The 25422-nt window shown below is 41.5% G+C and overlaps 1 protein-coding gene across 3 annotated transcripts in view; it reads right to left on the bottom strand.

The window, feature by feature from the left end:
- The window catches only part of RAF1 (Raf-1 proto-oncogene, serine/threonine kinase), a 37933-nt gene that overhangs the window by 7086 nt on the left and 5425 nt on the right, over positions 1 to 25422 (bottom strand). The window contains exons 2-12 of one of the 3 annotated variants that reach the window (XM_053989340.1): positions 21431 to 21486; positions 12826 to 13041; positions 11995 to 12107; positions 10884 to 10986; positions 9166 to 9323; positions 8164 to 8262; positions 6572 to 6725; positions 3275 to 3302; positions 3056 to 3183; positions 1935 to 2052; positions 489 to 573 (exon numbers count right to left, since the gene is read on the bottom strand). In XM_053989340.1, the coding sequence (XP_053845315.1) occupies positions 489 to 573; positions 1935 to 2052; positions 3056 to 3183; positions 3275 to 3302; positions 6572 to 6725; positions 8164 to 8262; positions 9166 to 9323; positions 10884 to 10986; positions 11995 to 12107; positions 12826 to 13032 (1193 nt within the window). In that variant the 5' untranslated portion in view covers positions 13033 to 13041; positions 21431 to 21486. Of the gene's footprint in view, positions 1 to 488; positions 574 to 1934; positions 2053 to 3055; positions 3184 to 3274; positions 3303 to 6571; positions 6726 to 8163; positions 8263 to 9165; positions 9324 to 10883; positions 10987 to 11994; positions 12108 to 12825; positions 13042 to 20412; positions 20548 to 21430; positions 21487 to 25422 lie in introns of those variants that run through there. The other 2 variants (XM_053989342.1, XM_053989343.1) reach the window with 2 other exon arrangements.

The raw sequence follows: 25422 nt of genomic DNA on the forward strand, positions 1-25422 counted from the left end.
TGGAAGACTGAATCCCAAGAGGAAACCAAAGGATAGCTACAATCCCTAAAGGAATTATCAGATGAGGAGATGGTTTTTTACGTATCTCCTTGGCTCACTTTCAGGACTAACATCACAGACATCTCATTAGTCACTAAAAAACCTCAGGATCTGAAAGCAGAGAACAGTTACACTGATCAGAGTATGTGTTTAAGGAAAATAATTATTATGCTGCAATTTGAAGAAGAACAGTTCAAGTGCTGTCTGGTGGTGAGAATTAGGGCAGAATTTATTAATCCCCTCCTTTACTGCCCAGTGTGATCTGAACAATGAGGGTGTTAAGAGACCACAAAAACACTCTGAACCATGACTGTCTTTTTTATTCTTCTCAGGAAATCTGCTTTTTGTGCCTATCACACACAGCATATTGGGCCAGAAGGCTCCAGGGAGGGCTGGGAGGCAAATGCAGCACCTGGAATAGCAGAATTAGCAGTGGAACACCAACTCACCTCAGCACAGCCACTTCATTCCTGAAAGCCTGGAACTGTTCTGGGGTTGGGTCTACAACCTTTAGGATCTTCACTGCTACATCCCCTGGAAATACAATTACCACAAAAGTTAACTGAAAATGCAGCTTCCCTTTCCTCTTCAAAAAAATGTTAATAAATAAAAAATGTAATTAAAATGCCTCATTTGTGCACAGCACACCTCTAGTAAAGGGTCAAGATTTCCCTGCAGACAAACTTCTGTGATATCAAGCAATTAATTTAGCTGAATTTCAGTCTAATGGAAAAAGTCATTAATTCATTACACACCTCCCATCTATTTTTAAGGGCTATGCTTGGCTAGAATCATTTTTGGAGGACATATGTACACACACCGTTGTGGTTTTATTATCAAATTTAAATATTGAAGTGTTTTATAAATAAACTTCATTTCAGCACATTAGAAAACCCAACAGCTCTCCTTCATGCAGAGTTTCTTTAATTATTTGATTCTAGATACTTGAAGAGGTGTGAATCTTCTATTAAAATAAATCTTAATATGAATTTAGTTTTTATTATAAAATCCTACTGAACTAATTTTCCTCTTGATTTCTCTGTCCCATTTCAGTTTCATAATGAAAATCAGAAACTGCTCATTATTTTCAGTGTAACAATAATGCTTCCCTTGCTGCTGACAGCATTTGGGCTTTGAGACATGCAAGTATTTACTCATTAAAAATAGAGGACAGCAGGTAAGTTTCCAGATTAGTTTTGTTTTTTTCTGACAATACTGCTATTTAAAGTAGGGCCTGGAGGGGTTTCTGTGTGTTTCTTTTCAAAATCACAAACCGGGAATTTGGAAACAAATTCTGCAGCTTTGCAGGGTGCCTGTTTTCAAAACATCCCCACTACCTACAGATCAAACTCTCACATTAATCATTTTTTCATTGAAAAAACTCCACAATTTATGCAGATTTCCTTTCCATCCCACCTTGAAATGAAGCACGCTAATTAAACCACAAAGGTTTTAAGAGAAGCTAAATATAATTTATCAGGAAGCTGTGGAATTTCCCAGCTAATAGAAAATAAACCCTTTTCACAAAGCAAACTGGTGGGGAACATGGGAGTGAAGAGATCAATGGAGTGAAAATGGAGATGCAGTTGTGAGAGTCAGGTTTTGGTGTCTGTGCTTTGCTTTAATCCCAGTGCTGCTCTTACACAGCAGTTCCTGTTTCTGCCTGTGCCTCTGGTGAAGGATGAGCACCCAGCACCCCTAAATCCATTCTGCCTGTGCCCCTGGTGAAGGATGAGCACCCAGCACCCCTAAATCCATTCTGCCTGTGCCCCTGGTGAAGGATGAGCACCCAGCACCCCTAAATCCATTCTGCCTGTGCCTCTGGTGAAGGATGAGCACCCAGCACCCCAAGATCCATTCTGCCTGGGTTGCTGTCCCCCCAGATTAAGACTCACCATGCCATTTGCCCTTGTAAACTGTCCCAAAAGAGCCTGAGCCTATCCTGGTGGAGAGCATCACTTCACTGGCTTCTATTTCCCAGTAATAACTGGAGTCTCTCTGTCCACGAGGCCTCTGCAACAACAATTCACAGGGATTTCATTTTTAATCACCTGCATTATATGCACAGAAAAAAAATTTAAGTAACTTCCTTCACACAAGTTCAAGTTGACCTGAAACCTTGAAGGGTTTGTCCTGCAGTTTGGATTTTTGTTTTTCTCCTCAGTTTGGGGGGGGGGGGGGGTAGCAAAAACCCCAAATAAAAAAATCACCCAATTTTCTTGGATGTCTTGAACTGTTTATCATTATGGTCTGCACTAGAAAATTAAACCCTAATCTGAGATGCTAAAAGGAACATGTATTTTATGATCAATTATTTAAAAACATCTGAAATATTTAAGAAAGTAGTTTCTTCAAAAGCACAATGCTAAAATTCTGGAACTCTTTCATATTTAAATGGAACAGATGAGAGCAAAATTCTCAAATGTCTAAGTGAGCAAAAACTGGGAATCCCACTAAGCAACTGTGTTTTCATTGTGAAAGCTTAGAAGCCTTCAAAAATGGCAAGATATTATCAATTATTGTTCTAACTCTCCTTTCCCCCCCACCCCAAAGTTTAAATCAAACCTTTGAGGGAAAAGTTGCATTTTGTAAAATCTGTTTTTCCCTGAGACATTTCACTCTCCAATGGAAACGAAGGCATTGTCAATATCCACTTTCTATGGAAACAACACAGTTCAAACAGTGCTAATAAAGCCAATTTAAAATATATTAAAACTGGATCAAAAGGATGCAGCCTCTAAAGATTTAAAAGGTAATCCTTGGACCTGCACTGACAATGTCACACCACTGCCTGAAATTCATTTGCAACCCAGAACACTTTGTTCTGAGTATTTATAACCCAAGGCAACAGTGCCATCATTCCCAAATTAATTACAACTAAATTGCTCCTGCATACACAGTGCAGAGCAATCCAACATTACCTGCACCTCTTAGTGCAGAAATTTATCCCAACACAGCACTCCTCCCAGCATAGCTTAACTCATTTTTTAATTAAAACAAACATCACTATACTTACAATTTTGTTTTTTTCCTGTGTGTTAGATCCAGGGGCTCTCTCTCTTTGGGCTGGGACTGGGGTTTTAGGCTGAGACCAGCCAGTTGGGCTCATATTGTTAGGACTTCCAGACAGAGCAGAGGGTGAGGCTTTAAGACAGGAATACAAGAAAACAGTTGATGAACAAGAAAATAACCAAATCAAATCATACCAGAAAATGCTTAATTTTTGAAACCATACCTGATTCACTATGGCTTCGAATTGCATCCTGCAACAGAGGAGATGGATAACAAAGTTAATAAATGTAAGAGAGCACACCAAGGAACAAGCAGGGCTGGTGTGAAAATTGCTGGGCCAGTTCTGGTCAAGTGCAATGCAGTACTGGCCAGCAGCTCCAGGATTGGGGATCTGCTCATCACACCAATCCTGCAGGAAACCCATGCAACTTGTGAATTCTGACAACACAGGGAAGAGATTCACAGCATATTGAAAGGACTGCTACCAAAATGGAAAAGAAAAAAAGGGCACAAAACAAGAAGAACCAGCAGCAATACTGTCTGCATTCCCCCTGCACTTCATGCTCGTGTTCCAGGTGTGGACAGAGCTCCTGGCATGGCCTCTGCCCCAGGGGACAACTCCCAAACAGCTTTTGGGTTAAAGCAGGACTTTTAAAACCCCCCAAATATTCCACCTCAATGCCCATTGTGAAATAACTCAACATACTACTTCAACCCCCAAAAAAGGCTACATCAAGTGCCCCTACACAAACCCCTCTCCTTTCCCAAGCACATTCCCACAGGGAATTTGGCATTTGAGCAGTGTTTTCCCACAGGTCACCAGGACAGTGCCACAAGTGTCACCTCATGCCACGGGCACAACACAACTCTACAGCCATGCACAAGAGAGAACTAAGCTCTGACAAACAGCACTGCACAGCTTTTCTCACCTGCCTTTTGTATTATCCCAAAGTACAAACAGGAAAGGGAAAATATCCAGGGACTGTGTAAGTACAAAGCAAGAACATGCACTACAGAGAGGTTAAACACTGTCAAAGTTAACAGAAGTCAATGCAAATTCTCTAACTAATTAGTAGAAAAATAAATGTAAGATCTCATAGGAGGACAGAACAAGCCCACATTGCACTCCACAGTTTCAAATTAAGATTATCCTTAGCAAAGATTCAGTTATGAAATACATTGTTTTAGCTAATTAGCTGCATTCACCCAGGCTGGACTAAGTACAGCATTCTTGCAGATTGCCACTGCTCCACACCTGAGTGGATTAAAATCTGCACGAACAACCAGCGAAGAACTCCTCAATTTACTAATTTTGTTCAATTTAAGGATAACAAAAACCTTTCAGAACCTGAATAACAAGTGATTGGTTTTGTACATCAGCCTGAGAATGTAACTGCTTTCAAGGAAGCTGGCAAAGGATAACTAAATAATTCAAATTGTTTCTCATACTTATCTATGTGGAGCTCTTACTTTGAAAAAGTATTTCTGAGCTTCAATCCTGATTTGAATATTTGCTTCTGAATTCAACAGCAAACAAACCAAACCCCCTGTTCTTTAGAGCTGTTCTTACAACACAAGTAACACCATCCCCAGTGCTGTAGTCTGTCAACTTTACTTTGATGGGAAATAAAAACAGTACAACTTGCTCTAAATCTCAGGGCTTTGGATGGTACAGTCAATAAAGACCATTTCCAGAGGCAAAAAGCCATACAATGGATGTGTTTTGAGAAGGTTTTGCTTTAAAGGCTGTGAGACCCAATGCATTCTAATCCAAGCCTATTCACACTCAGAGGAGGATGAATTCAGCCAAAAAAACTAAACATGAAGCTCTTTATCAATTTGCCTCTTCCAATTAACAGCCTCAATATTTGAGTAGAAACATGCTGGAAAGATTCTCATTAAATCAGGTCCAGATTAAACACTTCACGTGGACACTGCCATGGCTTACAAGTTATAGCAATCCTGTTAATCACAAGAAAACAAAAGGCACCAAGGAAATACCTACTCTTCCCCTCAAACAAAAGCGTCTGCACCAGGAGCTGGGAGAAGCATTCAGGCTGTTATTCTAGGCCAACACAGTAAGAGATAAAAGAAAAGAACAGAGGAAGTATAAAAAAATATTTCTAAAAATTAAATGTTAGGCTAAATGAAAGAAAAAGCAACCTAATTTGCTTGATAAACGATAATTAAGTGCAGTAAAATTTTTAAGTATTCCTGCTCAAACCCAGAGGTTCACTAGGATCTATCCTTGGGCAAGCCACTTTTTTGTGATGGTTTTTCTCCTGGTGTACTAGAAAGTCTCTGCTACCTTCTTTCTGCATTGCTTTGGGGCCTTTTAAAAGCCTCCAGGACATAACTATTTTTATGGTAATGTGAAGATCCAGAATAGAAGGTGTTTCTGGCTTTACTGCTCTGCATAAAGAATAAAGAAAGCAATGTCTCCTTAAAGACTCATCACTCTACCAAGGTCAATAATTCAGATTTTCTTGAGTGCTTCACTGTGGTTTGTGCCATCAGAGATGGTCAGCCCAGCCTCTGAAGCAGCAAAAAGGGCTGGGAGCCAAAGAAACCCAAAGAGAAATGGAGGAACCTTCCCCCATAAACCCAGCTGACACAAAGCCTCTGCCCAAAAATGCTTCCTGGGGCTGCAGGGCACTTTTGTTCTGCTGCCAAGGTCCAGAGGAATTCTCTAACTCCCCTCAGAGGATCTTCACATTTCACAGAAGTCCATAAATCACCAGCTGAAGATGCAGGTGAGCTCAGCAGTGAAAGGCTCTTGCTTGACCTCCAGAGTTTTTAAACTATTCCAGAGGCAAAAGCAACAAACAGTGCTTGCTCTCTCTTCCAAGTCCTGCAGTTCAGCACTTTCCTCTGCCAGCCTTTGCTGCATACCAGTTTGTTAAGGTTATCACAAATGAAAATTAAAGAAACCCAACCACTTTAGGCCTGATTTCCAAGAGTTGTCCCTCACTGCCAGTCTAAGGTAGGAAAGCACAAGAAAAAGGTGCTTGAAGGCAAGAACAGCAGAAATAGTCTCAGAGCTGGTTTCAGCCCACAGGCCCAGAACTGTCATTAATTCCATAGAGGTGTAACACAAAACAGATCCCCAGGGAAGCTTTGACCTGAGCATTCCAAGTCCAAGAACTACACCCAGACTTAGGGCACCTTTAGTCTGATTTAGATTTAACACCAGTGCCACAAAACACCACAATCCCAGACTTTTAAATTTGGAATAATATTTTTAGACATGTTTAAAAAGCATTTCTTCACAAAACTGATCTTAATTGTTAAGCATCTCTATACACCCCTAGAATTTACCAATTACTCCAGCAAAGTTGATAGACTGCAAGAATTCATTATTAACTTCCTATGCAAATGTGTCTCCTAAACTCTTCAGCACTCAGCCAGCTGAGGCAAACAGTGAGCAGAGGAGAGGAAGGCAGGAAGGCAAAGCAGCCAGTGCCTGTGGGTGGGCAGTGGCAGCTCCAGCTGAGCCCTGTGCTCTCTGCCCCAGCGTTACCTCGATGATCCGGCTGTCCACAGGCATCGTGGTGCTGACCATGTGCACGTTTGGGGTGGATGTGGAGCGCTGCCTTTGGGACAGAGAGCCCTCAGAGGAAGGGTTGGATGGGTTGAAAGTGAAGGCATGAGGTGTAGAATACCTGTGCTGGGAGCTGAGAAGGAAGGAGAGACAAAGGGAGAGTTGTGGTTATTTTTTTCCCCTCTGGCAAGTGAAAAACACTGTTCAATGTAACCTGTCCAGAAGCAATATACACACAATTCCAAGCAGAGAAAAAGCTGGGATTTACACATCAACTAAACTACTTGGTCAGCTGAATCATTCCCAGCTTAATTTAAGAAATAAATTTGAAAAACTTGAAGATCTTGTCAGCTCACATATTTAATTAGTGTGTTTAGCTGAGGTCTGTTTTTGCTGTTAGGAATGTTGCCACAGTTCACCTCAATCCCCATCAAATCACATTTCATACACTGACAAAATACTGGCTGCGAGAGATGAATTCAGGACTGTGAAACTAAACAAACTGCTCATTTCAAGCCTGTTAAATGCACAGCTTAAGAGCTAAGCCCTGAATTTGTAAAGCTTTGCAAGACTGTTCAGTGGTTTGCACGGAACAGCCAGCAAGGAAGTCATGAAACCCAACACCAGTTAAAAGGAGGCCAAGACTAAAATCCAGCTCAACAAAGAGTTATAAATCATAGCTAAGGCCACTCAGACCATAAGGATCCCAAAACACAAATGTATCTTAACTGAAACGGGCCAGCCTTCACAAAACCCTTCAAAAGAACTATAAAGTTAATAAGTCACTGTTCAACAACACTGGAAATAAGAGTAAGATAGCAAAGATCAATTCCTGATGCAGTTCCCATTAAAATAAAGAAATAAAGACATAGAACCATTCACAAGTCAGCTACGTGCTGTGTGCCTCATTCCTGACCAGATTTTTCAAATGGGTGCAGAAAAAACAAAAGCTGGCCTGCTCTCTTCAGCCTCTAGAATTTCAAGGGAAAGAATACAGGCACGTGTTAGGGTCAGGGGACAGGCTCCTTGGAAAGGGACACAAGTTTCATCTCAGCACTTAAAACTACAGGCATGTTGTTTTTAGGTGTCAGAATTTTCTTTAAGAGGAGCATAATTTCAGTTCCCACTCCTCTCTCCTTGAACTCCTATCTGTCATCATAATATCAGAGCATTATTTTAGTTATGGATGTGACTCATTCACCATGAGACACAAACTCTCAATGCACACTACCTGATCAGATAAAATAAAATTAATTCACAAAAATACCAAAAGGGAGCCTTGGATTTTCTTAGGCAGGAAAACAAAGGTCTCCAAAAAGCCTTTAATACTCTACGTTAAAATGTTAAGGCTAAAAATTGAAAATATGGCATCTCAAATCAATGCTTTGGTGGATTTAAGAACAAGAAAGATTTGTCTGTGATGAAGTGGTGCTGCTGCCTTGCACATTCACCCCAACCTTCTATCAGATTGCTCTGCTTTGGAGGAGCTGGGGGTCTTTGGTTGCTTTGGATTGATTGTTTTGAAAGAAGTGTATTTCCCAAAAGAGAAGTGACAGGAAATACAAGCTTACCTAACAGGTATCCGGGAGACAGACTCCCGCATCCGTCTCATTGTCAAGGGAGGTAGTGCAGGGACACCACTGTCACTGATATTTGAATTTGGGAACAATCTGAAATATCAACAAAAACAATTACAACTTCAACTGCTACACTACCTCCTGTACAATGCTCTTGAAAGCTGAAATTTTAAAGGGCTGTTTCTTTGCAGCATGATTAACTTCATGAACACATTCCTATCTTTACATTGTGTTTTTCCTCTGTGTACAACTAAAATCTCTGCCTTCTTTCCAAACTTGAGAGACAAATCTTTTTCTATCAGACTTCAGATTTTCCTGAAAGGGTATTTGACATAGTTAAGTTCTATTAAAGCCAGGTAGCACCAAGTGGCACAAGTCATCCTGCACTCTCTTAGCATGAGAAAAGGCAGAACCACATGAGCAAGCTTAGTTATAAAAAATTACAACCACTAAGACGCATAAAAACAATTACAGGGTTTAACACTTTTGCATAAAAGGACTTCTAACATAATAATTTTCAACTTTTTATAACTGGTATTAGGAAAGTATTATCCCTCCATCCACTTTCTCGCCATTCACCATTTTCACCAGTGTCAGAAGCTGAGGTGTATAACAGGTGAACACTGAAGTTTCCAACAGCTAAAATCCAGCTGAATCATGGCCTGGTTTATTCCTAACATGTGTTGTGTGAGAGGAATTGCTGTCCCCCTGCTCAAACAGAGGGCACTGGAGCAACTGCCTGGTCATTCAAGGTGTTTGTTTGCTTGTCCCAGAACATTAAAATCCAGAGCAAGAACAGAATGCAGTTGATGTGCACGGCCTTTTCCCCTGGGAACAGACACTCATTGCTGGCTGTTTCATGAGCTCAATCCACAATTCTGCACACTGATCACAGGGACTGCCTTCCCAACAACCCAAAAGGATCTGTGTGATCAGAGGTACAAAAGCAACTGTCAGCCAGAATTGCTGCTGCCATTAGAAAGGAGCAGTCCTTACAAGAGCTGCCTGATGTTGCTCCAGTCCACACACATGGTTGGCACCTTGGTGCTGCAGTGCTCGTGGAATTTGTAGCCACACGTCTGACACCGGAAGCCATTGAGCAGGAACTTCTGGCAGATGTCACAGAAGGCAAGCTTCAGAAATGTCTTCCGAGCCTGGAAAACAAACCAGCCATGAATCTGAGCTAATTATCTCTTCTTGAACTGAGATTTGAGTCTTCAGAGCCCAACAGAAATAAATAACCATGCTAAAATGCTGTCACAGCCCCCAGGTTGCTACTAAGATTAAAACCACACTCAAATATGGTTGGAAACCTGGAAAGTTTAGAAACACTAATGGCTTTATTTGCCAAAAAAAAAAACAAAAAAAAAAAAACAACAAGAAAAAAAAAAAAAAAAAAGGACAAGTGTTCTGTCAAATGCAAAAGAAGCAATTTTTTTGCTCAGCAAGGTGGCAGAGCTGTGTGAGCCAAGAGCTGAAGTTTTTGTTTGTTTCCAGTAGCACCAAAGAGGTGAAAGAGGATCAGACTGGAAAGCACACTTCATTTTTTTATTTGTCAAAACTCTTGGTGTTTATGACTTGCATGAGAAATATATTTCTTAGTAATCAAAATAATCTAAGGAATTTGTACTTCTTTAAATGGCAGCCTATTTTGTTTTTTTAAAGCTTCTGAAAAAATATTAAAATGAACCAAAGGGTTTCTTCCTCCAGAACCTACTGGAGAGGAAGGTTCCAAATTTCAGCTTCTTCCAGACCTGGAGAAAAATACTCATTTTCTGCTGACCAACTGCAGATGACATTTTCTGCAGTTTTTTTAAAATATAATGTCGAAGTAAAGTGACTTTCAGGTTTTGCAAATCAACCCTAACCTTTCTAATGGATGTAAATGATAATCCTTTAGGATCTAGAATTACCACAATGTATTTCTAGAACAAAACAAGAAAAAAGCTAAAATATGGGAACAGAGCTCCTTCCCAGGGAGAAGACAATAATGCAAGGTAAAACTGTTAGAGAGTTGGGCATTATCTCTTTGTAAAAAAAAGAATTTTTAAAAACTTTTAAAAATGAAAAAACCCACAAAGCACAAAACCACCTTCTACTTATATGTTTTGTGTGGAACAAATAATCCATTTTTGAGAAGGAACCACAAAGTAAAGCCTTTCATTCCCCCATAGAACACACTGTCAAATTACTAGGCAGCATTAGCTCACAAAATAATGTCACGACCTGCAGAATTAACAGCACCCCTGAATATCCAGTACAAATAATAAATATTGGACCACCAATCCAATAAAGCTGGTGAACTTATCCAGCCTTTTTTGACTGATGAGCTAGAGACTGAAAACGGCAATTTTCTCCCTTTTCTGGATTTTAAAGACATGGGTATCCTACCACAACAGTTAGAGACACAGGTTATTTATGTAAAATTAAAATGGCACTCATCAGACCTGTGAAGAATATGCACAATGTGAGCTTGGACAATCTGTGACACCTGGGGATCACCAGTGCAATAAATACAGTTCTGGCATTTCACTGCAAACTGATATTTAAGGAACGTAATTTGTGGGGAACAGGGGTGAAGGAATCAACCCCAACTTCTGAAAATCCCTGTGTCTAGAAAGCCAAAAGCTGTCTAATGCCCAAAACATCCTTTGGCCAAATCTGTGGCTCAACTGATAAAATTCCCAGCAGAATACAGAGCAGGAAAAGCTTACAAAATTGTGTGTGGTGAGTGGGACATGGTCAAGGAAGTCCACTCGCAGCTCCTCTCCAATCAGGGAGGCAGCATCTGTGTTCCAATCCAAGCGCACTTTCTTTCTGAAAGAGAAAATGGGGACAACAAAAATCACTTTGGAGATAAGTCTGGCCTCATCAACAATTATGTTTTGGGAGTTTTCTTGAGTAAACTGGAAACAAATACCCAAAAAAGCATGGCTAACCTCTTACAGTGAGCTAGATAGATCTCAGTGTCTTTCACTCAAAAAGACAGAAGCAACTCAGACTATATGGCAAGTCACCTCTTTTTCTGCTCATTTTTAACATGTTATTTCTTTATAAAATATTTGACATAAAGCCCATGGAAAATTAATGGAGTCACAGAAATACCCTTATAAATGTAACAGAAATGATGAGTGGCACCCTCGGTGACACAAAATCCATTAGGTGCTTGAGCAGTGACTGGTGACCCCAGAATGGCCTCAGTTGCTCAGAGATGTAACCCCACAAATGCCTGAGGCTGCAGGGAGCTTTAAGCCCAAGGCTGAGGAGGTGTGAAGTTAAGTGCATTAACTCCATGAGATACCTTCACTCCCTCAGCTTGTAAAACAATCATTTGGTATTTAATAGCAGCATCCCCAGTCCTACAAAAAATAGGGACTATCTGAAGTGAGACTGAAATCCAAATATTGGGAAGCTGTAGAGGGATGCAGAGCCTTAAAACTGAGCACATAGAACTCTTCAGGGAAGTAGGCCAAGAATCACTGACACTGAATTTACCAACTACAAAGGCAGCACAGAAATGCACCTCGAATATGAAGGAAAGCATCACTTCATCTAGAGCATGGCAAAACCCTCACTAAGGGGCTGTAAGCACTTGACTGAACCCCTCTGTTTTAAGTATTTTCAATATTTAGCTTTAAAACAAAAATGAAACTGCCAATACACAGGAAGCTGACAGAGTTACCCTAGAAGAAGGCAAAGAAAGCAACACAAAGTGTTCACAACCAAACTGCTTTCAAAAGAAATTAGCCAGAGGGGAAGAAAGCATTACTGCTGCTATTGCAAACCCAAGATTTTTACATTCTCTGGGAGGAAGTTTCATCTTACCCTTTCGGTTCAGCAAGAAGTCGAAAAACTGCACAGCATTCTGGCTGCAGACCTCTGACTTTCAGGGCCTTCATGAGACAGTCATGCAAGGTCATCCCATTTCGCACATTCACCTGTGAGCAAAGGGGAAAAAACAACTAAACTTTTAGACACTGCTGCACAATTTCTTTAAGCTTTTCCAAGAGTGGAAGACCGTTTTCGCATTTTAGGAAATTCCAAGAAAACCGCACAAAGTGCACTCCTGCAAAGGACGTTCTGAAACCGTTTTATAACTTCTCAGTTTCTCACAATGACTGAGTTTCTATGAAACAAGATTTTACACAAGTAGGCAGCCTATAGAAGGAATAGAAATGCAGGCAAATGGTGCTACCTCAAGTACAGAAAAAAAAGTTTAATTTGGATTTCAGGAAGCTTTGAGTAAGACCATTATTAGGTACACTCAGCTCCAAGAAACTGAACAGAAGTGTTCCCTCAACTAGTTTCACTTCAGCTTTAACCCCCACACTTCACAGTGGGGATCCAAGTGAGGAAAATGACAAAGTGTCATGCAGGCGTCATTGTTTCGGTCAGCCAACATTGACTTTTAATGTGGAATATGCTCATGTGCTTTAGAAAAGTCACAGCATTGAGGCAGAGCAATACAGCTTCTCAAAATATAGATCCAGTGCATGTTTAAAATAAAATACATCCTCTAAAACCAACCAACTGCTGACCATCACTCAATCCCAGTAAGACCCTTTTGAAGGCAGGCATTTCTGGTGCCAGATCCACGCCCCAGTGCCAGCAGTGGGAGCAGGACAGTATTTGTGAGCTGCAGGCACACAGACTCACCACAGTGCGCTGCTTGTTGGGCAGGAAGACGCGGATGGTGTTGCTGGTTTTGGACGTATCGGAGATTTTGCCATCGTCGGACGCCCGGCGCTGGTACCCGAACTGCTGCACGATGGTCGGAGAGATACAGTTGGGGCCATCAAAGACAGAATCCTTCAGCCCAAACCCATTGCTGATGGTCTTCCAAGCTCCCTGGATGTGCTCCATTGGTGCGGCCTAAGGAAGATTGGGAGAGTCAGGGAAATGGCCACGTCCTTCCCTCTGGAGTGGTTCTGTCTCCTCCTCACACAACAAACCTCAGCCTTTTCTGGAAGCATCTGAAGCTGCCCTGCCTTGTGAGGTGATCAAGCTACACATGAAGGGTACAGCTCACAATCAGCCTGGCTCCTGAAAGCATTTCACTTTTTACACATAGAGCAGGAATAGATGTGTAACTCCTCTGCTGCACTGCACCTCAGGGTCACAGGAGCACTTCACCAGCAGGCTAATCTACTAATTAGTGTCTCAGGGGCTTTCAGAAAGGTGGCCAGATCATACAATCAGAGAATATCCTGGACTGGAAGGGACCCACAGGATCACCCAGGCCAACCCCTGGCCCTGCACAGACACCCCAACAATCCCACCCTGGGCATCCCTGGGAGCTCCTGGAGTTCTCAGGCTGTGCCCATTCCCTGGGGAGCCTGGGCAGTGCCCAGCACCCTCTGGGGAAGAACCCTTCCCTGAGCTCCAGCCTGAGCCTCCCTGGTCACAAGAATAAAGAGCTCTGTAGGAGGCCAGCACAACAGCCCTGTAAATCAGATATGCCACACAAGCATTAGCCCAGACTGTTAAAAAAGACTCAACAGGAATTACAATACCAAGAATTAATTAAGGAATCTATTTTTATCACTGTGGTAAAAATGATTTTGAGTGATTTTGAGTCTTTGGTTACTTGGGGTTTTTTTATACTATCACAATTTACATAGTGTGAAACAGCAAAAAAATTTTCTCAACCCTCACACCCACTATGCTCAGCTACATTTCAGCATAAATAAAGCCTGGGACAACTGGGATTGTTCAGCCTGGGAAAGAGAAGGCTCCAGGGTGACCAGCTGAAACCCTCCAGTACCTGAAGGGAGCCAAGAAGAAAGATGGAGAGGGATTATTTACAATTAATGGGATACAAGGAATGGCTTCAAACTGACAGGGAGTAGGTTTAGATAGGACACTGGGAAATATCCCTCTCCTGTGAGGGTGGGCAGGGCCTGGCACAGGTGCCCAGAGCAGCTGTGGCTGCCCCTGGATCCCTGGCAGTGTCCAAAGCCAGGTTGGACAGGGCTGGGAGCAGCCTGGGACAGTGGGAGGTGTCCCTGCCATGGCGGGGGGGGGGCACTGGATGGGCTTTGAGGTCCCTTTCAACCCAAATAATTTTATGATTTTACAAACATCTTCCAGTGCAAGGACACCAACAACCCCCTCCCCTGCACGCTTCCAAACCAGCACAGGTTTCTGCACATGCAGGGACAAAGATAAAGGTATCACTGGATTTTTTCCCCAGCTATCCCAACTGCAATGCAGCTTGAACTCCAAACTATACTAAAACATCTTATTTAAAATCAGGCAAAACCAAAGCCTGTACTGAAATCAAACAACCTAATTCAGAACACCCAACACTGACTGAACACCTGTCAGCAGCTGGTCAAGTCTCATTTCATGTGAGGTCCTGCATCTCCTTTGTTACAAATTATCCAAACCCTCCAATACATTTCCTCATGTTTATGTCAGAGAAAAGCCAACAGTGTTTTGTTTCAGGTGAAAAGTTAAGACAATAGAATTCTTGAATAAAAAAGATCTCCACTAATGTTAAGTGTCCATTCTGGGGTGCCCAGAAGGATAAGATGAATTTCAGAGTGTTTTCCTTCACAGCACAGCTCTGAAAAGGCACAGCAGATTTGCAAGTAACTTTGGTCCAGACCTCAACCCAGGCCTGACCAGCAGCCAGAAAGGAAACATAACAACAAAGTTCCAGAGAAAGGTTTGGTTTAGGTGAAGTCATTACCACCACATGCAAAGCCCAGAGCAGCAGAACCCTCAGCCTCAAAGGGAACTTTCAGTCAGTTCCTGAGCCTCTCCTTCACTGACAAGGCACACACTGTCAACACAGCCTCACCTTCCCCGCTGCCAATCCCTGTCACTCCTCAATCCATCAGCTCTGCAGGTCCAGTTGTCCAAAGGTTCAAAATGTTTAAATGTCAGTAAGATTTAAACTCCATGCCCAATCATCTAACAGGACTGAGATAGTTGGATTTTTAATTTTTAAATCTATGGCACATAAATGACAAGAGTTTTATATCTGCCCTATCATCTAACAGGATTGAGATACTTGGATTTTTTAAATCCATGGCACCGAAATGACTAATTTTATATTTGATGTAAAAAGGGAATAAGGAATAGGAATACACTGAGACATTCTGACAAATGAGAGATAAAATTGAGGAATACAACCAAGTTCACCACACATAAGCACCTACAACATCTCCTAATTCCTAGGCACCAGAAAGGTGAAAAACAAGTTATGTTCAGTTACAACACCCACATAATGCACACAGCAGCTGAAAGAGTAACTACTGAGATGGCAGCAATAAAAACTAAGATAAACTGTTAGATAAGAGGGGAAAGATGAAACCCAGAGAGCTTCTCTTAACTTATCCCCAATGGGAAACTCCTTTGTTTCACCCTTCCAGGTAACAGATGAGACTAAACAAGAGGAGCTTGACTTGATTTTTCTGCTGATCTAAGGAATAGCAGGACAGCCATCAAAACTTCCCTGTCCCTGCTGATATAAGCTGACAACACCCCAACATTACAGCCTTTATATTTAATATTTTGATATGCTGCCAACATTTCCTGAAAAGTTCCAGAGAAAGCAGGAAATGGCAAATAATTCAAACTTGCATTTTGACAGAAGATAAGCTTCACACCCAAAAAGAGACTTCCCTGCTCTCAGGGTATTCTCTCCCCCAGTCCCTGCACACTGAGGCACAGCCTACCAGGGAAGATCACTGCAATGTATTTTAAGGTTGTTGCACACACAGGAAAACACAGACAGCAACTGCCATCAGCCTTCCGTAGATCCAAATGTCAGTTCTATCTTTAATGAGGCATTTGCATCCTTCTCTCCCAGGATCTTTGCCTCACTAAGTGCTGGACAGTCTCAGAACCGGCCACGTCTGGCACAGCCCTCCCTTCCAGCAAATGCCCTGCTCTCTCCTGCCATCACCGGGGTTTTGCCATCTCCTTTGGCTGAGGATTCAGTCCCTGGCAGGCTGGGTTTGCTCACAGATGTTGAGTTCTTTCCCTAGAAAATGGATGTACCACACACACCATTCTCAGCTCTCCTCCTCCCGAAGCTCAGGGCTCTGGGTGCTACTCGGGCACTCAGGGAGGAGCCAGCACCAAAGGGAAAAGATGAGAACAGAGGTCAGACCTGGCCTGGAGCTGGCAAAAACCTGCCAAGTGGCCTGAAGGCGGAGGGGCAGGGGAGAAGAAAGGGAAGTTTAACACATCTTCACAGTCTCCTGGGGAGAGACAGGGAATCCCTGCTGGAAAGTTGCTAAACCTGCTCTGGCATCCCCTGTACGAGGGCTGGCAGCTGGAAAGGTGGAGCTTGTTGAAGAAACCCAAAGTGTCCTGACTCTTGTTCAGACAGCCCTCTGAGGATGCCAGAGGTTCCAGGACCCCACAATCACCTCTTGACCCGGGCCATGAACAGTCTGGTTGAAAACACTCAAATTCTGGCAGAGCATTGGCAGCCATGTTCACTTCTCAAGCCTTATTCCAGATTATTCTCATGGAAGAACAGACAGTCAGAAAAGCTGCTGCCTAGGAGGTGATTCTGAATGACTTGCACCTTTCTCCTGCCCCCCAATGCAAAGAAAACTGGCTTCAAATTTCTATAAATCGATACAAAACCATCCCCTTGGAACTGCAGCAGCTCACAGCATGCACAGGCAGGAGAGAAGAGAATTAACATGGCCCTTAAGTGACCAGCTTAGGGCCGACAGAAGGTGACATTTAATGACACAGCCTAACACTGCACATCCACACACCTTGTCTGGCTCACTCAGAACCCTGAATGGGCACAACAGCAGAACAAAGCAGGGAGAACATCTCTGGCCACAGGTCTGAGTCCACCTGAACAGGTAATTAACTGCAGAGCACAGCCCACCCTGCAGGGTCCTGTAACCTGGGCCCTGGCAGCAGTTTTATTCCCTTTGGGTATTCTGCTCCAAGCAGTAATTGATTAAAGGTATTTTTACTCACTACACTCATTTACTCCAGCTCCCCCAACATCCACACCAATTCACTCCAGTGAAAAGATGTTTGAAACTCTGTTCTAAAGAGAAATTTAATTTCAAATAAAGGAAGAAAGATTTTACAATTATGCCTTCATAACTATATTCTTGTTAGGTTTGTCTCTTCCAGAAAAAATTGCTTTTCTCTCTTTAAATTAATTATGAGCATATTTCTGAAACGTAATCATTACCAGATACTGGATTTATGTTTATGCCATGCTCAAATAATCCAATGCCAGCTGGATGTTTTCATGTATATTTCTAAAAATTTTCTTTAAATCTTTTCTTCCTGTAGCTCATCACTTTCATGAATATGACTTCAAACAGCATTTCTCCAACCAGCAAACTGCAACAGCTGCATTCAAAGAATATTTCAAGATATTAAAGCACATCAGTCCCCTTGTAGATCCAGGACTGCTGGCAGACTGATACTGATTGGTTTCATATTCAATGTTCAGCATAAGCAGAAAAAGAATGTCATTTACTGCTGCAAGTCCCACAGGAGTTCTGCACACTCTGACCAAGACTGCACTTTTCATTAGTGCTTTTTGCACACATTACAGATTCTGCTAATGAATCATTGGAACAAGTATTAAACCAAAAGCATGGAACAGCTCTGGAATGTGCACATCTGACAGGAACAAATTCCTGGAGATCAGTCACTCATATACAATCAATACATTCATGTCATTCATTCCAGTTCAAAAGGTATTGGAAGCTACTCTGACTTCTCTTATGAGAAGGATAAATTGTTGGTCTGAACTGTTCAAAATTTCAGTCTCCCTCCCTAAAAAATGCCAAAACTGGCACTGAGTTAGGCTGAAAGTTCAAGTTACAAAACTGAACTCACGCCAGAGTTTAGGTACTTTGTCCTTGCTTTTTTCTGGAACAAACACCCAAAGCTTTTAAAAACATCTCATAACAGTTCCCCCTGCCAGCACACATGTGCTGCCATTTTTATCCACACAAATTCATGGACTTTCATGTTTCATGGACTACACCTACAAACTCAGAACAGCACAAAGTCCAGAATCCATTTCATACTGAACACTTTTGTCAGTAAATATAAGCTTGAAAAGCTGCTTAGAAGCAAAGTTTTCATCTCTGACACAAAAAGATCAATGATCCATTTAACTGTGGCCTTTTCTTCTCCCAAACAGTAATTAATTGATCTAATATTGCTTGGGTGACCAATTATCTGGGGGGAAAACCAGAAATTCCAACCACACAAATCTCTGTTGTGATCTACAGCAGCATTTTTTAAAAGTAGCTTTTCAGAGCAGTAGAGGATAAATATGGACCCATTCCTATATTAATAAATAAAGCTGTGATCTATGGAAATATGAATGCAGGGCATGAGTTGGGATCAGTGTAACAACCCAGGCAGATCCCTCTTACATCTACAGGCTGGTGCTTTTCCTTCATGTGTCCTTCATTTTAAGAGATCAATGCCAAAAAACAAATTCCTCCCTTAGACAACTGACAGAAATTAAAAATTAACAGAAGGAAATGTCAGTGTTCAGGGAAAAAAAACCAAGCAGAACAAAAACCAATAGAAACACACACAATTTCTGCCTCTGCTGTTCTGATCTTAGAAGTATCTTTTCTGTTCTTTTTCTTTATTTACCACAAGTGTTCTGGTTTTAGTCACTACTTCAGCCATCAGGGAAAAAATAACATTGGTTTTCCAACAAGTGGACCCTACAGTAAGGAGGACACAAGCAATACAACTCTCAATCTGCTTTCAGACTTATTCATTTTAGACTTATTCATTCATTATTCATTCAAAATTAGTATCTTTTTGTATTTAAAAGCTGCTGTCAGATAAAAACTCTGGCTAGGAAGCACAAACCAAGTCAGACTCCCTGGCTGCAGCAGACTGTACTTTGGGCTCTGCTTAGCAGGAATCTGTCACCAAAACAATCTGCACCTTTGGCCACCCCGTGCCTGCTCTCTGTTGGCTCTAACAGCTCCGGGCTACTCTTCCCAGGCAGATCCCAGGAAGATCTGTCTGGTTTGTCCTTTCCACACAGATCATTCCCTTGTCAGTCACCCTTTTTTTCCCCACATATTTCTATGAAATACAAATGTGGAGCTCTAAGTTTCCCTACAAAACCACAACTCCTTCATTAGAGAAACAGGAGCACTGAAGACCCTGCATCTAAAAGAGGGATACAGAATCCAAAGCTTTGCCTTTCCCAAAGCAAAAAACCAATCCCAGGTATAAAGAAAAATGCAGCAGGTTTTTCTAATGAGAGTGTTTTTAAATTGGATTTAAGTACAGCTGCAGAGTTTATACAGATTCACAAAGAAGTTTATGGAATTGCTATTGAAACAGTAGGAAAGGAAAAAGCAAGCAAGGAAAGTGCTCATACATTTTGTACAAGTTTTGCTTACAAAGCACCAGAACTCTGTCATCGAATAAAATTTCCACTTTTCTTTCTAGCATAATATCTCATAATTTTTAATTTAATGTGCTCTTAACGTGATGAAGACCATAAAAGCTGGAGTGATATTTAAGTTGTGCTCCTTTTTTAATTCAGTAAACTCAAACTCATTACTAGAAACAAAAAGCACTGAACACTGCTTTTTATAGCTGATTGTATCAGAATCACATTATACAACAATCCTGTCACTCAGATTTCTTGTTTCTGTGCCATGTTAAATTCTCCTCAGGAGAATCCTCCAAAGGGAGATTTAGAGAGATCTCTTTAACGTGGGCCTTGCACTGCAGACAGAAGTGGGACTACAAGTGTTTTGTCTTTCTTTACATGGTCAAAACACTGGGCAAGCCTTTTTTCTCCCCCAAATCTCTCAATCAAGTGCACATACCTTCCCAGCCATGTGCCTATTTGCATTCTGCACTTGCTCATGCCAATTGTTCCCAGTCTGAAAGCCCCAAACTGTGTTAGCAGTTGCCTGGAACTCATCCACTTTAGAGCAAGGATGAAAAAAAGTTACTCAAATGTCAGCAATCCACCAAATGCCCTTCCCACACGAGTTCTCAAGGATTAAACAAAAAAGTGACTGAGAACCTCAGCACAAAGAATGCCTGGCTCTGTCCTCCCTCAGCCACGTGTAGGAAATGCAGCAGCACTGAGAACAGCCCAGATTTAGAGTCTGGAGAGAGGAACAGCCTGAGGATTATTAAAGAAGCTGCTGGGAGCTGTGCTCACATCTCACTGTACAGAGAGCCTGCGTGGTGCTGTTAATCAGCACTGCAAAGCACCAGGCAATGCTGAAATTTCTGTACCTCCAACAGGATGCAGTGCCCCAGGCTGTCCCAGAGCCAGGTGCTCCCTGCTTTCACCCAGGGCAGCTTTCAGCCAGTAAATGGATGTGATGAAATGTGGGCTCTGTGCCAGGCCTGCAGTGCCACGTGGAGGTCAATAATGTGATTCCAAGAGCTTGGAAACATCGTCCAGACGGGCAGAGGGCAGGGCACAGCGACACCAGCACCAACAGCCTTGAGAGATCTTCTGGAGGAGATAGAACAAAGGATTCTCCCTTGTATTTTATAACAAGGTGCACCTGGGAATAGCTGGATATATCCTTCCTGGACAGCTGTAACAACTTTATTTTCATGGTTTGTATGCACCTGTATTTGCCAAGAAACCTGAATAAAATGGCAAATAAAAATGGAATGTACTTAAAAATTTAAGACTGTATATTAAAAAAAAAAATACTTAAGACTATGTCAAAGATTTACTGTCCTCAGAGCCTCCAAAAGAAATTATGCTCCATTTTAACATTATCTTATTAAATACACCCATGAAATTACAGTTCTGGTTTGGGTGGGTTTTTATTTACTTAACAAAGTGCCATACCAGCCTTTTTGTTTCAGAGATAGAGTTTGAAGATAATGTCATAGACAGATTTACATTAGGTCTGGATTATTCCCAGCAGACCTGCAGTTGTGTGGAAAGGCAAATGCTGTTTGGAGAAGACAGGCAAATATCAAGAGCTGAAGTTCTAAACTGAGGAAGGGCTTTTCCCCTGCAAAGTAAATATCCAGGGAGACTGAGTAAAGTAAGAGCTCAGGTTAAATATACACTTCTGATAAAGCAAATCCTGTAACAACTGTAGCTCCAGATCGATTTTGTGGCATTTTTCAAAAAACAAAAAGTGGATTTTAGCAGCAGTGCAAGAATACAAGCACAGAGGGGCTGAGCTGAGCTTCCCTTCCTGAAGGGAAGGTCCAGGAATCTCCAAAGAAAGGATGGGGCAGGAGAAGGAGAAAGGGAAAGATAACAAGAGAAAGTTATTTATACCTTCAGTTTTCCTTTCAGCAAATGAAGTCCTATGACAAAAGGATGAAGCACATCATCTGTGGAAGACAAAAAACCAGAAGATATTTACATTTTAACAGACAAGCATATACATGTGCTACATATCAAATAAATAACCAAAAAATTTTATCAGTGATAAATTATCATCCTTCTACTTTCAGAGTTTTCAGGGTCTTCCAGCCTTTCATTATTTTATGCAGCATTTCAGTGTAAGGAGACACAGAATGCAGGACAACCAAATGTTCCCCAGCTCAAAAGCATTTCATTCTTCTTCCAAAACATCAGAAAAATCTTTTACAGCTAAAAACTCACTGAAGTAAAAATTAAATAGGAGTTGAATAGTCCCTTCTCATACGTCAGTTCCTCACTCAAACACCTTGCTGACTCACAAATGTTGACAAATCTTGGAGACAAAACAAACAGTAACAAGCAGCCAAGCCTCTGAAGGCTCTTTGTATCTTGCATAAAAGCACCAACTGTAAGAGGAAGAATTCCTAGGGAAGCTGAAGAAATCTTGATGGGATCATCCCCCACAAAGCTTTCTCTTCTCCAGACCAAGAAGTCTCAGCTTCCTCATGTCTTTCTAAAAATGCAAGAAAAAAATCAAGAAGAGATCTTATATTGCCAGCTCACTTCTGGTTAGAGGTATCCTCTCTTCTGGACAGAGCAGATGGGGAAAAAATAAAATGAATAAATAAAAAGAAGCTGCAATGATTTTACCAAACCAGCAAACTCTCAAAGATTAACAAGAAACCAGATGAATGTTTGGGACCTCCACTTTGAGCCCTTTTCAGTCCTTTTAAAAGTAAAATCTACTGACAGCCTGACCTGTGAATTTACCCTGCTTACACCTAGCACACCTGTCTCCAACAAACATTAAGGAATGTGGCACATAAGATACTGTAAATATGCCTTCCATCATGGAAAAAGATAAGCAGGGAGACTGGGGAGAAGGAAGGAATCCTGGTTTTCTCACACCAGAGGAAAAGGTTAAAACCAAATACAAGAGATGACAGTGACTCACTAAGATGGATAACGTTACATGAAAAAAAGGAGAGAAAACTGATGGGGAAATTTCATTTACAGAATGAAAACCCAAAGCATTTTTACAGTAAAATCAGCAAGAAGAAAAAGAAATCTCATGCATAGATCAAGAAGAGATAGCACAGCATAAAACAAGTGTGATGGGTTGAAGAAGCAGGTGCAGTATTTCTATCTGCCACCACAGCAATAGTTGTAAGGCAGGAAAAATTACTTATTTTTCTTGACAGATAAAGAGACCTATGAAAAAAAGATCAGGAAGAACATCTGCTAACAGAACTGGCAAACACAAGGCTTTGAGGAATAAGAGTTGCCAAAAAGCCCAGCTTTACTGCAGATGTGAGGCTCAATTAAACCTGACTGGAATTGTTCACGTAAGACAATGGCAGAGCAGAGGGAGAAGAAAACCCCTGTGTCCTGGAGGAAGTTCCCTGCCTGCAGGATTTCCACCTGAGGTGCTCTGAGGAGCAGGAGGAGCAAGGCCAGCAGGGGCCTGTGAGGGGAATGCTGAAAGCACACAAATTCATCACTCATCACACTTCAGTATCAAACCATTGCTTTGGAAAGATTCTGCCCCAAACCTACTGCTAAATGCACAGAGAGCCAGCACAAAAGCTTGAGGTTTGGGTTTCAGTGTTGCCAAGCACTTTTGAACTATGGATTGATGGTTTTAGAAAATACACCTTGTATTTGAGATAAGGTAATCACAAATGTCAGACATTTCAACAGTCACACATCTCTATGTGATACCTGTGTCACTGAACCCCCTGTCTCACTGTCAGGCTGTTCTTGCTGTTTGCTCCAGTTTCCACTACAAATATTTGGATAGATACAGCATTTTGTCACTGGAAGTGCTGTTAATTTACTCCCAGAAAAGATATTAATTTCCTATTAGTGTGCAGGAATACAAAAGAAAATGTAGTCAACATTAGCTTGGCATTTTAGAAATTAGGACAAAACCTTGTACTCCACCGATTCCTGGGCTACACTGTTCATCCCCATGTTTAAAACTCACACTGCCTATTTAAAGTCTCCACATGAGAAACTGAGAAAGACAAAATAATCAATATACAAAGGAACCCAAAATTTTAAAAAAGAAAAACTCTGCCAGACATAAAATATGCAAACAAAAGTGAAAGAATCTCTTGTAGTCACAGCTACAGTATTATCTGTGCTGACAGAAGAAAAAATATTTTTCAGTGTAAGACAGTCTCAGTGTCAATCTGCCCAATTTTATTGAACATTTTCTGCAGCACATACAGCACTTTGTAACAGAAAATTGTTCCAGGTACTGTCCTGTAATTCAACATCACAAGGGCAGATCTTACTGGAATAGGTAAAAATAGCAGCAGGGAGCATGCCAGAGGACAGTCTTTCCACTACAGGGGCAGTGCTTACATTGCAACATCAGCTGGCTCCTTTTTATAACCTCACCATTGGCAGTGAGCGAGTTACACAGGCAACTTAAAAGGCTGGAGAAATCCAAGAGCAAGCTCTGCCCTGTTTCTGAGCTGAAATCAATCCCCTGCATCACTGTGAGCCCAAGGCTCTGCTGCAGCACTGTTATTGCCTGTGTCAGCTTTCTACCTGCTCCAAAGCTTCAGCACACAGGGATGATGTCATTCAGAATTTAGTGTATTTCTTGTCAAATGTCAGCATAAAATTAGAGCCTTGCACACTTTGTTGCTCCTTTTGGCTGCAGCACACTGCAAGCTCCTTAACTTACTCCATTCTCTGCCAGGCACATGACCCATCCCCTAAAGAACTCCTTTTATCCCATTTCTGCAGGCCAAGCAGCCTGGAACAGCCCCTCCCCAGCACTGAACTCTAAACGGGTTTTTGCCATGTTTCCACATAAAGATAACACCACCCCAAGCTTGTGAGCCCAGTGATCAAACAGAGGCAGAAATGCTGTTTTACCAGAAGAGACTCTGCTCCATAGCCAGCAGCTTGACTTGCAGGTGACCAAAAGTGCTTAGCTTTCTAATTAGGCACCAGGGAAAGCTGCACCCTCCCATCTCAGCACCACAAACAGGTTCCTGCCTGCTCATCCTCCACATCGGGATTGATTGCACACAGCTTCCCAAAGGTATTGGAGGCAGATGGAGAGGGAGAAGAAAGCCTGGGAAAAGCAGGGAGTCACTGAGCTGGCACAGGTGCTCTGACACACACTTTTCTGCCTCAATCGAACTAAAACTGACTGATCATCAACACATTTACCTCTCCTTAAACCTGCAAGCCCTGGAATAATCAGAGATGCTTGTTATTTGCACACAGTGGCACCAGGACTGTATGTTTGTTTTAAAAACTAAGCATCAGCCTCGTGGAAAATCAAGAGTAAAGAGCGTTTAGACACTTCTGCTGTGCTTTTAATGTGTGAATTTTATAATGCAAGTTTCACCAAAAACAAAACCCAAACACATCAAATTACAACACAAATACACAAGAACTGAAAAAATATTTTAATGGGGTTATGCAATAGATTAGACCTGAAGGAATTCAATTGCTATCAGAAATCATCAAAATAAGGAAAATATTAACCCAACTTGGAATTAACAATTACTTGGTAAATTCTGAACTTGGAGAATTGAAAAAAAGGTCTTCTTGCCTGTGAAGGTGGGGTCACATCCTGTGCCATAAATACCAGCAACTTTCAGAGAAACTTTAGAACAAAGTTTCTAAAGTAACATTTAAACAACCCCAAGTTCCCATGTATCAAAATACACCTTTCCAAGTGAAAGCTGCAGCGGTAATTACAGGCACTCTTACCTCCACATTAAGTGGAATTAAATCCACTTTGCTTTCTCTTTCACAAAAACACTTGTAAGAATATACTTTCCATGGTAATGATTTGGAAATAATATACATACCATTTTTTGGGTAACAATAAATTAGGAATTAAAAAAAAAAATAAAGCATGATTAACCAGTATT

The sequence above is a fragment of the Vidua macroura genome, chromosome 13 (genome assembly GCF_024509145.1).
Source record: "Vidua macroura isolate BioBank_ID:100142 chromosome 13, ASM2450914v1, whole genome shotgun sequence".
Taxonomy (NCBI): Eukaryota; Metazoa; Chordata; class Aves; order Passeriformes; family Viduidae; genus Vidua; species Vidua macroura.